This window comes from Setaria italica, chromosome V (assembly GCF_000263155.2).
Source record: "Setaria italica strain Yugu1 chromosome V, Setaria_italica_v2.0, whole genome shotgun sequence".
NCBI classification, from domain to species: Eukaryota; Viridiplantae; Streptophyta; class Magnoliopsida; order Poales; family Poaceae; genus Setaria; species Setaria italica.
This window is the reverse complement of record NC_028454.1, coordinates 30271366-30285271: the sequence shown is the minus strand read 5'-3', so window position 1 is coordinate 30285271 and position 13906 is coordinate 30271366. Positions and strand designations below refer to the sequence as shown.

General features: G+C 52.0%; 2 protein-coding genes across 2 annotated transcripts; one reads left to right on the top strand and one right to left on the bottom strand.

The window, feature by feature from the left end:
- The first annotated feature begins 3278 nt into the window (after positions 1-3278).
- Positions 3279-10399, top strand: LOC101776373 (cinnamoyl-CoA reductase-like SNL6). The gene is made up of 5 exons (XM_004969219.3): positions 3279-3705; positions 6920-7095; positions 9182-9382; positions 9560-9713; positions 9806-10399. Exons 1-5 carry the CDS (start codon positions 3432-3434, stop codon positions 10138-10140), a joined length of 1140 nt encoding a protein of 379 aa, XP_004969276.1. The 5' UTR covers positions 3279-3431; the 3' UTR covers positions 10141-10399.
- Positions 10391-12695, bottom strand: LOC101775967. Its single transcript, XM_004969218.2, has 2 exons — positions 12423-12695; positions 10391-11332 (listed from the first exon to the last, which is right to left on the bottom strand). The coding sequence occupies exon 2, from the start codon at positions 11250-11252 to the stop codon at positions 10734-10736; it is 519 nt and encodes a 172-aa protein (XP_004969275.1). The 5' UTR covers positions 11253-11332; positions 12423-12695; the 3' UTR covers positions 10391-10733.
- Positions 12696-13906: the final 1211 nt, after the last annotated feature.

Genomic DNA, 13906 nt, shown 5'->3' with positions numbered 1-13906 from the left:
AGCTGGTTATGGCCAAAGTGATGTGCTTGAGAATTACCCCCAAGCCCAGGAGGGACAAAGTTATCATCTAGTCCCCCTAGAGGTATATCCTCATTCTGCAGTTGACCTCCAAGTATATCTTGTTGCATTATTTTACATTGCACTGTGAAAGAAACACCTTCAAAGTCAGCACCTACCAAAAAGATGAGGTAATGAGGGAAATCCAGTAAATCTGTGACTCTTGCTTTTATGATTATCCTTGCTAGAACATTATCCTTCTGCTAGCATATCAATCTTCCAAACGATTTGATCGAGTCCCTTATTTCCTCAATATTATGGTTGTCAGGTGGATAACCAATCAACATCAACCAACACTCTCTATTAAAAACCACTCTCCTAGCATTGCCCCCCTGTTGTGATTAACGAATGCTAGACTCATTCCATAAAATTGGTGGGGGCTATGATGACTAGGCTATCTCTGTCAGAAGCACGACTCAAGCGGACATCAGCCTGACCTCTACCAAAGGGACATCTCTGTATTTCCGTGACTCGAAGCCCATAATCCTCCTCTAGCAAACCCAGAATGATATTGCAGATATCAGCGAATGGAATCTCACCCAGTGGCAGGTTGGAAACGATGACGATCGCCGGGTCTTCATTGGAGGGTCTTGCTCTTGAGGTGACCACTCTGACGAACTTCTGTGTTCCCTCCACGAGCACCCTTGAGAACCCTGAGAGAAGCATTGGCATTGGATCAACGTCCAGGTACGCCATCGCTGGCGGCTAGGGAGCTTCGTCGCCAGCGCTTGCTATAGTGGCACTAGGGTTTTCTTGGGAGGAAGATGGTGGAGGCGAAGAAGCCGAAGGGGCAGTGTCGCTCTGGATGCCCAGCACTGTACGGCCAAGGTCTTCTAGTGAAGAGAAGCAAGGAGGCCCACTAGGACCAGGCCCATTATCCAGCGACACATCCCTTTTAAACCAATTTAACCTAGCGTTGGGAGGCCAGCAAGTGGTTGTGATGGTTGATGAGAAGTTACAGGTAGCCGTTAGCCCAATTAACTCAGTAAAACATTGAAGACTGTGAAAAAGCGTGCATGATTTGAATACATGTTCCCATTGTTTGCAGTGCTAACATTTTATCTCATTTTTGCAAGAGGTTTTAGAGTGGTTGGGAGATAAATCTGACACAGTAATTGCTAAGCCCTGCAACAGTACCGAGCCTCGAGAAAGTTGGGTCGTTTGACCCAGGAACCAATGAAGCCCGGTGACTGTTGGAAACTTGAAAATTATCAGAAGATTTCTCAAAACTCAATCTCTCAAACACCGATCGACGAGGAAACTTCAGACACTGGAAAACCGAAGAGAAGTTCTTGCTTTGATCATCCATGTTGGCAAAGCCTCGATGCTGAGAATGATCCATTGATCTTGCAGGATTAGTTCCTAGGGGAGTTTTGTTAGCACCCGAGAGGGGAGGAAGACCATCTTTCACCACCTGAGCATAAGCATGTGTTTGAATGGGAGACAATGTAGGACGGGACGGTCCCGTCCCAGTTTTTTGGGATGGGATGATCCCATTTCATGTTTGGTTGAATGGGATGGGTTCGTCCTAATTTTTTGTTTGGTTGGAGAGATTGCAACAGATGGGACGAGCACCGTTTTCTCCTTCCGTTAAACACCGTGTGTGGGGCCCACTTGTCATACTAACAACATCTTCTTCCTCCACCTGCGCCACGCTAGCCTTGCCTGCTCCACCCGCGGCGCCGCCCCTGCTCCACCCCGTCGCCCCTAGGTCAGCCCGCTGCCCCCCGATCCACCCCACCGCCGTCCCTGGGTCACGCCCGCACCGCCCGTGCTCCACCCCGCCGCCCCCGATCCTCCCGGGCGCCCCCGCCTCCGGCCGCATCCGCCCCGACCGCGCCCGCCTCCACCCGCAGGAGCTCCGGCCGCGTCCGCCCCGGCCATGCCCGCCTCCGCCCGCAGGAGCTCCGGTCACGGCTCCAGCTCGCCCGTGCGCCCGCAGCGGAGCTCACCCACGCCAGCCATGGAGGGCCGCGACGGAGCTCCAGCTCGCCCGCGCGGCCGCGATGGAGCTCGCCCGCTCGCTGTTGCTCCCTCTCGCGTGACAGACGGGAGGCGACGGCGTTGAAGTGGGACGACCCCGTCCGCTCGTTTTTGGCGGACGGGAGCGTCCCGAATATTTACGGTATATTCCCTACTAGGGAGGACCCTATCCCGTATGCTTCCCAACCAAACACTTGCAAAAATGGGATCATCCCGTCCCGTCACGTCCTCGAAACCAAACGCACCCTAAGATGATGATCAAGCAGCCTCCCAAGGAAAGGAGGGACCGGAATTCGATATGGCAAAAAGAAGAGCTTTCCAAAAACCCAAATCGTTACAAAGAAAGAAGTGTAGCTTGAAGAACTCACAAGCAACATCATTCAAATTAAGAGTCAAAAACCCAACTTGTTTGAAAGAGACAGCAATCCTGAAAATTTGTTCTTCAAGTTGAAACACTGCAAAATCCTTGGCAATTCCTTCCAAGACAGATTGCAGACAAATGACAACTGAGTCATCCGAAAGTCTGAATCTTTTACGACTGAAAGATACCAGTAGGAGAAAACTGTTGCCTGCTGGCTTCCCCGCAGAGTTTATTGGCAAGCCAAAGAGCTTATGAACCTTGGAGCTGAAATCCTTACCAATTTGAAAGTTGAGTTTGGAGAAATCCATGACGCGATGAGGAGCAAGTAAGAGGAATTAGGGAGAGAAGATGTGGAGAAGGCAGGGCAGCAGGAGAGGCGTCAGGTGGTGGAAGGAGGCGCTACTCGCCATTGCTTCCCCTTTTTCTGCTTGCACCAGTTACTTTTGATTGGACAGAACAGCAGGGTGCATATCGGATCCCGATTTCTTCTCCATAGTGTCGAATTATTGCGATAATTCGACACTAGTCCTGTCCGATCAGAAGCGGAAATTAATAAATATGCTAACTAGAGTAAGTGTAGACCCCTGTTGCCCAGTGCTAGACCGTCGGATAGCAACGGCCGAGCAATCCTCGCCGCCCAGCGCAACTACCCCCCGCGTTCTGTGAGCTCAGTCAGATTCATCAGCCTGACTGCCTGAGAAAAACAAGCCGGGCCAAAGCGGAAGAGCAGACAGAGCCTGAGGCAGCCAGCAGTCCACGACTCGGTGGCTGGCCACGCGGGCCGCGCCCGCAACGCACAAGCCTACCTACCAAGCCAAACTCGCGCGCGCGACAAGAGCTCATACGCAGCGAGAGCAGAGGCCAGTGCCCTCATCCACCCTATTTATCCACCAGACCACCACGTCCCGATCCCCTGCGCGCACCAACCCCACCCGTGAAAACACTCGCGAACCACTCCACCACCAAAGAAGAGGCAGGCAGGGGAGGGATCGGCCGGCCCCGCGGACACGCTCGCGCACGCGCGACAGGCATGGGCGTCCTGCGGAGCACGCAGAGCCTGCAGGCGGAGGTGGACGAGCTGCGCGCCGCGCTCCTAGGCGGCGGCGGCGGGCACGGCGGCGCCGCGGCCGGGTGGCGGCGCTCGGCGGGCCACGCGGGCGCCAAGCGCGCCCCGGGGGCCGACGCCGGCGGGGCCGAGGCGCGCGCCGTCTGCGTCACGGGCGGCATCTCCTTCGTCGGCTTCGCCGTCGTCGACCGCCTCCTCCGCCACGGGTACACCGTCCGCCTCGCGCTCGAGACGCAAGGTCAGCCCCCCTCGCCCACCACCTACCCGGCTGCTGCTTCGGTGCTTCCTTCCCTAGTTCCCTGCCGTCTTTGCCTTCTGCTGCGCCTCCGTCGCGGGTCGGCTGCTGGCCTTCCGCACCGCTGCCACGCGGGTCCCGGCTCCGGCCGGTCGCAATTCGCTCTCGTCACACCACCGCTCGCCGCACCTCGGCGGCCGGGAGAGGGGTTTTGTAAATTAAAATGGTGGAAGACCCCGTCGTTTTCGGGCCCAGAAAGCGATCGCGCGCGAGCCTTGAGCGCTCGTTTCATTGGTGGGTGGATGAATCCACGCGCGGTTGACAGGATTACCATTTTACCTACCGCTACCGGTGGTCAATAGGTAAACGCGAAGCGGAGATGTTGGGCTCACGCGGCGGCGCCGTGCGCCGAAGACACGTGCGCTCACGCCCGCAACCGGCGACCCGTCACGTGCTTCGGGATGCCGTTTTTTTGGAGGGCTGCTTCGGCATGCGGCATGCCTGGAATAGGAGGAATTTCATCTGCTCCGTTTCTTATTCTCCCCGTTTGATAAAAAGACCGCTGCCGCGGGGTTTCATTTCATCTGGCGTTCTGGCTGAGCTTTTCGTTCCTCCGTGATGAGTTGGCTGGCGGGACAGGGACAGCGGCTTCTTGCAATGGCCTCTTCCTTCTTTTTTCTTTCTGCACGATGCAACGCTGCTGCGTCACCATTCACCAACTGCCGCGAGCGGGTTGGTCAATGGATGTGGCTCATGATATCCCCGGCACTGTAGCCAGTAGCCACACTAAACCTATAGGCCCAAATGGAGTTACTGTTCACTGGCTCGTTCTACTCTTGGTCACTTTCTAGAGCAGACGCTGCCTTTTCTTTCTTTCCTTATCCCTGTTTAGTAAAAAGAAAAATAATAATCGGGTGGTAGTTATGATGGCCACTTCCAAAGCATAGTATGGCTCTGTCACATAGTTTTCACAGCAGTCGTTTTGGTGTTTTTTTTTCTAAAACTAGTTTTCCCATAGGTTGCCCCACCAGAATGATCTACTGAAAAGACCAAAAGAAACACGACAAAAATACTTGGAAATGCTAGCGTCCGGACGTCCAATAATTTTATTTTATATGACGCTCCGTCACAACATTGAAAAATAACTATCGAAATATCAAAAATCAACACTTGCAACACTGAGGATTGCAACACCTTTACGTGCATGAAACATCCCGAATTGCTTCGTGCAACATTCAAAACAGACACATTGCAACAACAAAAAAACATCTCTTACAACATTGCAACAACAAAAGAAGAAGAGACGAAACAAAGAAAACAACTATATGCAACATCATGAACAAGTTGGTGCAACACCCGATTGCTGGCAAGTCAGACTGTTGCAAAACAGATGAAACATCAAAAGCCACCGTTGCAACATCCGAAAATAACTATTGCAACACCATGAGGTACCTATTGCAATACTCAGATCCACGACAACCAGCCTGCCCGTTGTCGGCCGAAGGAGAGGAGATGCTGCCGAATCTGAGGAGGTTGCCGCCGACCGAGGTAGGGGAGGGTCAGGGGCTTGCTCGGATCTTGCCGGGGTTGGGGAGAGGGTCACTGGATCCAAGGGCGTTGGGCGCTCCCGGTGGGTTTAGGACGCCGGAGTGGGGGGAGGTGTGCCGCCTGGGTGAGGGACGAGACCGCCGGGGTGGAAGAGCGCGACGCCATCGAGGTGGGGAGGAGGACGCCGACGTGGGGCGCGGGTGGGGGACGAGGCCGCCGGGTAGGGGAGCGCGACGCCGTTGAGGTGGGCAAGGAGGACGCCGACGTGGGGCGCGGGTTGGAGACAAGGCTGCCGGAGTGGAGGAGGAGGACACCGGGTGGAAGGTTGAAGGAGAAAGGGAATGGGGAAGAAAAAGAACTGTGGGAATGGATAGGAAGCGGAGAAGAGCGGAACGACATCCGACGCGTCCGGACGCTCGGACGGTAGCGTTTCCCAAATACCAAGAGCAATCTATCATCGATCTAACTTGCTCCCTAATACAAAATGGACACTGCCCGCAGGCACTCTAAGGATTAGGATATTACAACTTGCACCGTTGCAACGGCAAGGACGGAACCATAATACGTCCGCTGAGCGTCAGACTTTGACCACGTAGAAATGATTGCCAAATATTATACGGCCAAACCAAATTAAACACGCAGAGTGCTTCTCACAGGTTAGTTAATCTGCACGTTTTTAGATCCATGGTTGGAAGCTAAGCTACCGTCCGCGCTGTCATGCGCGTGGTTTATTTCCTCGCACATTGGATATTTGGTCAATCGGATGCTTTTGGAACGCAGTAATTGGAATCTCCTGTGATTCTTCCGGTTTGCTCGACTCATTCGGAGTAGTCCACAAATCGTACACGAGCAGATCATCAGGCTGTATTTTTCCACGGCTGCCCATGTTTTCTGACGGAGACGTGACCGTAGAACGAATCCTCTGGGGTCAACTGCATCACGTTTTAGTCGTTCTTCTTTTTTCCTCCTCCTGTGAAAGTCACGATGATTAGTTTTTTGACTGGTGCTCCTTTGACACCACCACCTGATTTAACAAATCGTTAGTGGAGTATAATGGGTCCCCTCTACGTTTCCTAGTCGAACCAAACCCTATGCGTAGGTTGGTTAAGCCACATCGGCTAGCAACAGATTCTTGGCCAAGTAATTGTTGGTGCCGACGGTACCCTGAAGGCCTGAACCCGCACTGAAATCTCGATGCAAGAAAGCAGACGACAACCATTTGGCACGAATGAGTACTAGATGTAGCCGTGGTGAACCAGGTGAATGGGTTTAGGTTTCTGAAAGCTCCACCTCAACCTGCAACTTTTTCTGAATGCCAATGGGCCATCTGCAGAACTCAGATCGATGTAGAGTCTTTCTCTGACGCGCGATGCGTTCGTCCGCTAGAGGTTTCGTATCTCAGGTTCCCATGGGCGAACCAAATCGTCGGGGATAAGGAATGGACTGCGATATTAGGATAGGCTAACAAAAAACAAACAAACTACGAACAGATCCATGCCGGTTGATAGTTATCGCTGCCGCTTCATACAGCGAAGCTGAATAAGAGAGTTTTTTTCCTTCAAAAAAGAAGAAGCTGATTGAGATTTCAACTGTTTCCATTATTCGATTTTCTGACCGTGAGGTGAAGGTCTGACACGGACAGGTTGTCCCGTGCGTGCTGTGTTGGCAGAGGACGTGGACAAGCTGCGGGAGATGGAGATGTTCGGCGAGGACGGCCGGGACGGGGTGTGGACGGTGATGGCCAACGTGATGGACCCGGAGAGCCTGCACCGCGCCTTCGACGGATGCGCCGGCGTGTTTCACACCTCCGCCTTCGTGGACCCTGGGGGCATGTCCGGCTACACGGTGAGTAGTACGGCGAACTTTATTAACTTCTACAGTAGTACTTAGTAGTAAATCTGAATGGTTAGCTCCTCACATCACGTTAGAAAATGTAGGCGAAAGCAACATGCGTGAAACGTAAGCTTTTGCATTTGCTCGTGCGACATGTGAATAATCGCACAAGTCAAGATGGTTACGAGTCTTTTTTTTTTGTTGCTTCTTGATAACTGGCAAGGGCCTTTCGATGTAGAATAGAAGGTTTCTGAAGTCGGAAATCGCTAATAAAGTAAAGTAAAAAAACAAAATGGCAAGCAGGACATTGGGTTAGGGGTAGAAAGTATATGGTTCGGTTAGCACCAAGTTGCGATCGCAGGATGGTGCCGTGATCTAGCAGGAAGAGAGGTTACGATTGGCCCAAGGCAAAACAGAGCAAGCACTAATCAAGTGCCTCTGCTAAATAGTAAACTTGTTAAACTACGGTGATTTTTTATGAAATAAGAGAGGAATAAATTGGGGGGCAACAGAGACAGGTCGCTCTCATCATTGAGAGACACTTTTAAGGACACTAGGACCAGGCAAGCGTTGACGAGGCTGAAACACCGAACACGATGCAACTGCGTTGGCGTTGCGCCCCCATGTTCATTTGCTCAGCGAAAGTGAAGTAGCACTAGACGTGGACGCACGCACGCCTCAGGAACGGCCTTTGCGTGGCCCGCCACGTTGGAGGCGTGATAGCATGTGTCACAGACAAGGGATCCTGGACTGCAGGATATCCTGAGTTCCTGACACGGACACACGATGCGAAAATCTGTTCCACCACAACAGTTGGTTTGTTGGTTAGCGTGTGTGACCTACTGTGAGACAAGACCTGGTCTTTTTTTTTACATACCCTTTTGAGTGTGAATAAGTGGATTCCCTACACCTTAGCCTAGCACAGTACAATAGTAGCATGTGCTGAGCTGCTGACCAGAAAAAAGAAGAAAAAAAATCAGTACCTTCAGCACGACACTCACCAACCCGTGATTTTAGAAGTGTACTTCTGTTGAAGGTGCAAAAGCAACTATAGGTAGGATAGGATTGTCGGAAGAGGCCACAAGACAAGGAAAAGATGGCAAAAAATTAAGTGGCTTTCTGAATAAAGTGTTCCTAATTTGGACCTTCTCGTTCTCGAGCTGTACTTCTTGTGCAGCTTCCTGAAGAAAGACTTCTTAATTCGGACCTTCACGGGCTGTACCCGTGCAGCGTCCTGGACATTTGACATTTCGGAGTTCCAACTGATCTGAAGGCAACCCTGCTGACGAACGAGGGATCTCAAGTCTTGCAGTGTAGTAGTTGGGATACACTAAAGCATCTAGAAGCGGTGTCATCATACTCGCCCACCTAATCTAGCGCCAGGGATCTCAAGGTTTATCGTCTGGTTTTGATTTCACATGGCAACAAGAGTTTGACAATGCAACCACCTATTCACGGCGTCAACATATCATGCAACCACTCTGGATGGGTTTATAACACCCCAAAGTGATTAGGAAACACTACATCATACGATCGAGCCTCCCTCGCTGAATTGGCTCCGGCTGCGTGAAGTCGTTAGCAGTTAGGACCGGCAGGTGCAGGTCCCTAATCACCCGAAGCATCTAGATTCCAGGCTGAAAGCGAGCACCCTATGGTGATTGGTGGTAAACAACAGGAGGGTGGAGGATTTAGTGCTCACCTGCTCACTATTTTGTCGAATACCCAATTGGCCAGTAGAGTGTACAGTACATACAGCCAGAAGATCGCTGTCATATGCTGTGGTAACTACTACTGAAAATGTCCTGGACAGACTTGGACTAACATGCTCGTCTTAAATTCGCTAAAATCTTGACTAGGTGGCTAAGCTAGTCCGGTCCTTTTCGTCAATTGCCTAACGCATCTTATCTAGACCTCATATGCAATTTAATCTGTTGCAGACAATGGGGCTTGTTTCTTGACCTTTTTTTTTAGTAGCGATGCTGTTTCTTCTGCCAGCAAGATTTTTTGAATCAAATTTTAGTAGTTACTGGAACATCAAAATGACATACAGGCTGAAGAGATTTGTTGTTTAACATATGGAGATCCCTGATTTTGACAGAAACACATGGCACGGTTAGAAGCCCAAGCAGCGGAGCGGGTGATCGAAGCGTGCGTCAGGACAGAGTCGGTCAGGAAATGCGTCTTCACCTCTTCCTTGCTGGCGTGCGTGTGGAGGCAGAACTACCCTCATGACCGGCGGTTCCCCACCATCATCGACGAGAACTGCTGGAGCGACGAGAGCTTCTGCCGCGACAACAAGGTGACAGATAGGAAGAAATCTTTGTAAAAGTTGACACCACCAAGTTTCAGGTTCGCTGGTGCTGAAAAGCACTCAGCAACCGTTGAAACATTTACCAACGAGGCACCGGCCAATAGTACCTTTTGTTTTTCCTGTTGAAAAATTGAACAAATCTAATAATGTGATGCATCGTTTCAGCTGTGGTTTGCACTTGGCAAGACGGCAGCGGAGAAGGCAGCGTGGAGGGCAGCCCGGGGACGAGACCTGAAGCTCGTCACCATCTGCCCAGCGCTCGTCACCGGCCCGGGATTCCGCCGCCGCAACTCCACCGCGTCCATCGCGTATCTCAAAGGTCCGTACTGCGAAATGCAATGGCTCGTACAGTACGTACCATGTGTTGTTCATCTCTCTGACCGGCTCGCTTGACATCTGGGCCGCATGCAGGCGCTCGTGCCATGCTGTCCGACGGCCTGCTCGCGACGGCGAACGTGGAGACGGTGGCCGAGGCGCATGTCCGCGCGTACGAGGCGATGGGCGACAACACCGCGGGCGGGCGGTACATCTGCTACGACCACGTGGTCCGGCGGCCCGAGGAGTTCACCGAGCTAGAGCGCCAGCTGGCGATGCCGGGTGGGGCCGCGGCCGCGGCCGCGGCCGCACAGGGCGCCGGCGACGACCGGCCGGCCAGGTTCGAGCTCTGCAAGCGGAAGCTGGGCAGGCTCATGTCCGCCAGGAGGAGGTGCACGTACGACACCTACTACTCCGTCGCGTTTGACTAGCCAAGGCTCTATCTGCAAGCAGGGCTTAGGCTAGCCGCTGATGCTTCTAAAATTCAGGCAGATTTCCTGGGTTTGCCCTGACGGAGTGACGGGCCTGCTAGTTGCTGACGGAAGCAATAGCTAGAGCTCGTTCCTCTTGATTTTCCTTGTGGATGGGAAGGAGCAGAGAGCTCAGATGAGAGTGCGTGCAGTGATTGTACCGAGGCTTGAGTGCAATCTTGTACATAGTTTTGATGCAGCAATAAAGGTATGTTTATGATGCAACAGTCTTGTTACCGTGTTACCCAACAAGCCACGAACAAAAGCACCACACATCACCCACAGAAAGCAGTTTGTACAATCACGTGCAATTGTTGCAGAGTTCTGCTGCAACAATGAAGGTGATCAGTCGGCAGTCGCCCACGAGACACACCAGGCAGAGCGCACCCCAATACCATGCCAAGCCCACGATCCGCACCATCACAAAATCCACACGCGCGTCTCGTCCAGCAAGGGAAGTTTGTACAGGCCATTGCCAAAGGAAACAAAAAAAAAAGGTTTGTACAAGAAGACATTAGACATGGCTGCTTTAGAGTGATGAGCCAGTGCACGTCTCACTCAGAAGCAGGGTCGCCGTCCTTGTCGCAGTCGCCTCCTCCCCCGGCCACCGGCGACGAGAAGGACAGCCGGCCGAAACCCCAGAGCCCGACCTGGTACATGTCCGCCCACACCTTCTCCGAGGCGTCCATCCTGGAGCTCACCTTCGCCCTGGCCTCGACGCCGACCGCGGCCGCACGAGCAAGCTCGCCCCACTCCTTGCTCCGGCGCGGGCCCTGCTGCTGCTCGTCGTCCAGGTCACGGACGCGCCTCGCCCTCGCCTTCCGCAGGCGCCTCCGGGCGAGCCTGGCCACGCACCGCCGGCCCGCGGCGTAGGGCGCCTTGACGAGCGCCAGCGTGAGGCAGCTGAGCACGGCGCACGGGCAGCAGCACAGGGCCACGCAGCTCGCCACAGCCGACGCGCTGCACGTCCCGCACGACTGCCTGCTGCACCGCGTCACCGCCTGGTCGTCCTCCTCCTCCTCCTTCTCCGGCAGCGCGGGGAAGCGGTACTGGCGCGCTGGCGTTGTCGCCATTGTTTACCGCCCGATGTGCAAGCGTGACTCCGTGCGCACGCTCGAAAGCTCGACCGCCGCTGGCGCCAAAGCTTTGCCGCCTGTCAATAATCATCAATAAGCCATGATTCAGTGATCATCATCGAAACACCGACCAAATGGTTTAATTTATGGATAATAACTCAACAATTCGGATTATTCCGCTGGTTTATATAATCATAGGAATAGCTTCGCTCACACGTTTTTGCTGGTTGCCGACTAAACGGAAATGTTAAGGCGCGCACGCCATGCTTTGATGCAGTTTTAACTATGTTGTGTAGCCAAAGTTAAGGGGCGCACGTCAGGTCTTATGGCTGCCCAACCTGCCGAACCACACTTGAAACGGTGATCAGACGGCTGCGAACCTCATCGTCAGTTCGTCGCCCGAGATCCGTCCATCATTTTGAACACCGCAAACGGATGTTTTACCTTACCATTGTTCCTTCTGTAGTAAATTTGTGGAAGATTTTGGAGTATTTAGCTAGTGTTCAAAATAGCAGTCCACTGTCTTCCCATAGGTAATGGTACATTTAGTTTACTGCAGTAGGATTATATTCCTTGCTAGGATGTACTGCTAATCTGCTACAGATGCAAGCAATGGAAATGGTCATGCATATCATTACCAAACTTTGTTTTAGTAAATACTAAATAGAACGTCAGCCCCGGGATTACATTTTGTTATGTTTATGCTGTTATGCAGACGTGCACCTGCTACGAGTCTACGACGGCTGGCTCCAGCCTATAAACAGCACAATGTCGCCAAACATAAAGAGAGGCAGAGAAACGATGCTAATCCCAAATCCGAAGTCAAACAATAAAAAAAAATAGTACCCTGAATACTTGGATCCAGGGTACATTTCCAAGATCGATTGCAAGCATGTCGTTTTGCTGTTCCTTCTCTTTGTTTTATGGTGAAAAAAAAAAACCCATCCCTACGAATCCCTTATCCCTCCACCTCCCGTCTCCTGAGAGAGGTCGGGGCAACGGATCGGTGGAAACGACGGCACCGCGGCCTTTTGGAAACGGCACGGGCGCGTAGACACTAGAGAGTGTCTCTAGCATTGCGATTATCCACGAAGAAGCGCAATGAAATTTAGGGTAAGCAGTTAAGCACGCATGATCAGAGTTGTGCAGAGAAGAAACAGCGCGTACCCGGGGGAAGGAAGCCGCGGATCAGAGAACCCCTCGCTTCGCCGGCGGGGACTCCCGAGATCGCGCCGGGCGGCGCAAGAGGACGGCGCTGGTAGATAAATCCAGGAGCAGCCACCGTGGCGCCTGGCTACCCCCGGACAGCCGGCCTTGCGAGAGGGTAGCGTGCAGTGTTGATCGGCGGAAGGGGATGGGATGAGAAGGATCGAATGGGGGGCTCCGGGGAGGAGTAGACCCTGTGGAAACTGGGGAGATGAACAAGGGTTCTACGGATGATCTGGGGCACGACTGCTTCTGTTTTTCAGGCTGCCACCGTCGCCATGTTTATAGGGAGGTTGGACTGTTTCGTGTCAACGGAACAACTGTTCCCTTTTTTTCCCCATTTGAGCGGAACTGAAACTGAACAGCTGCTGCTCCCCCGCCCGGTATAGCCTGGCTGGGCCGGCGCGGCGGGTGGAAAACAAAACAGAAGCTACAAAACCATCAGCCCATCACAGAAACTTGGTCCAGGTTCAAAAATGGCAACGTGACGGACAAGGCTTGAGCATTTGAGGCTTTCTAGATTTGGGCCATCACGAAAACTGAATTGAAGCTGATCGAATCTTTTTTATTTTTTATTTTAGCATTTTGTAAAAATATATGTCTTGATAAAAAAAAATTGCAAATCTATACGCATACAGCCGTTTGAAACGGCTATAGCCAACTGAAACAGCGGAATGTGCACTACAACAAGCTTACCATCAGCTGAACGGCGGAATTTTCCTTCTCTGGATAGCACATATTCAAAAAATCATAACTTTTTCATATGAATTCAGATGGAGATAAACTTTACATGGAAATTGTAGATCTCGACGAGAATCTTTTTATTTAGAACCATCTTGTTGCTCAAATAATCGACATAATATTCAGATATAAATTCAAATTATATCTAGCATGAGTCCACCAGCTGATAGGGATCCTAGCATGAGTCCACGCTCTCCACCAGCTGATAGGGATCCTAGCATGAGTCCACCTCCCCTGTTATGAGCAAGGCTACATGGCGAAAGACGCCTTCAGTTCCGCCTACTGCGACTACAAAGAAGAAGCAGAAGAAGCCGAAGGAGAAGCAACCAGAGTCCAAGAAAGCTTACGAGATGACTGATGCGAAAATCGACGCAGTAGTAGATGCTAAGGTTAAAACTCACTTCGCACCAAAGCCTCCTGTGAATAAAGATCCACCACTTGATAAGGTTAATTTTGAGCTTTCACTAGAAGTATGGAGAAAAAGACAGAGAAACCACTGCTATCTGACTATGACCGCTCAATAACAAAGACTTTTTAGAAAAAGAAGAAAAGTGGGTCAAGTATTCCACAGCTCGGAATCCAATCCAACCAATCGATTTGCCTCGCTTCAGATGCTTTCGGAGTTTGATAAGAACCTGCTCCTGTTTGCCAACGATACAAATCTCACCCTAGCTCAACTTCGAGGGGAGGATCACATCCCAAAG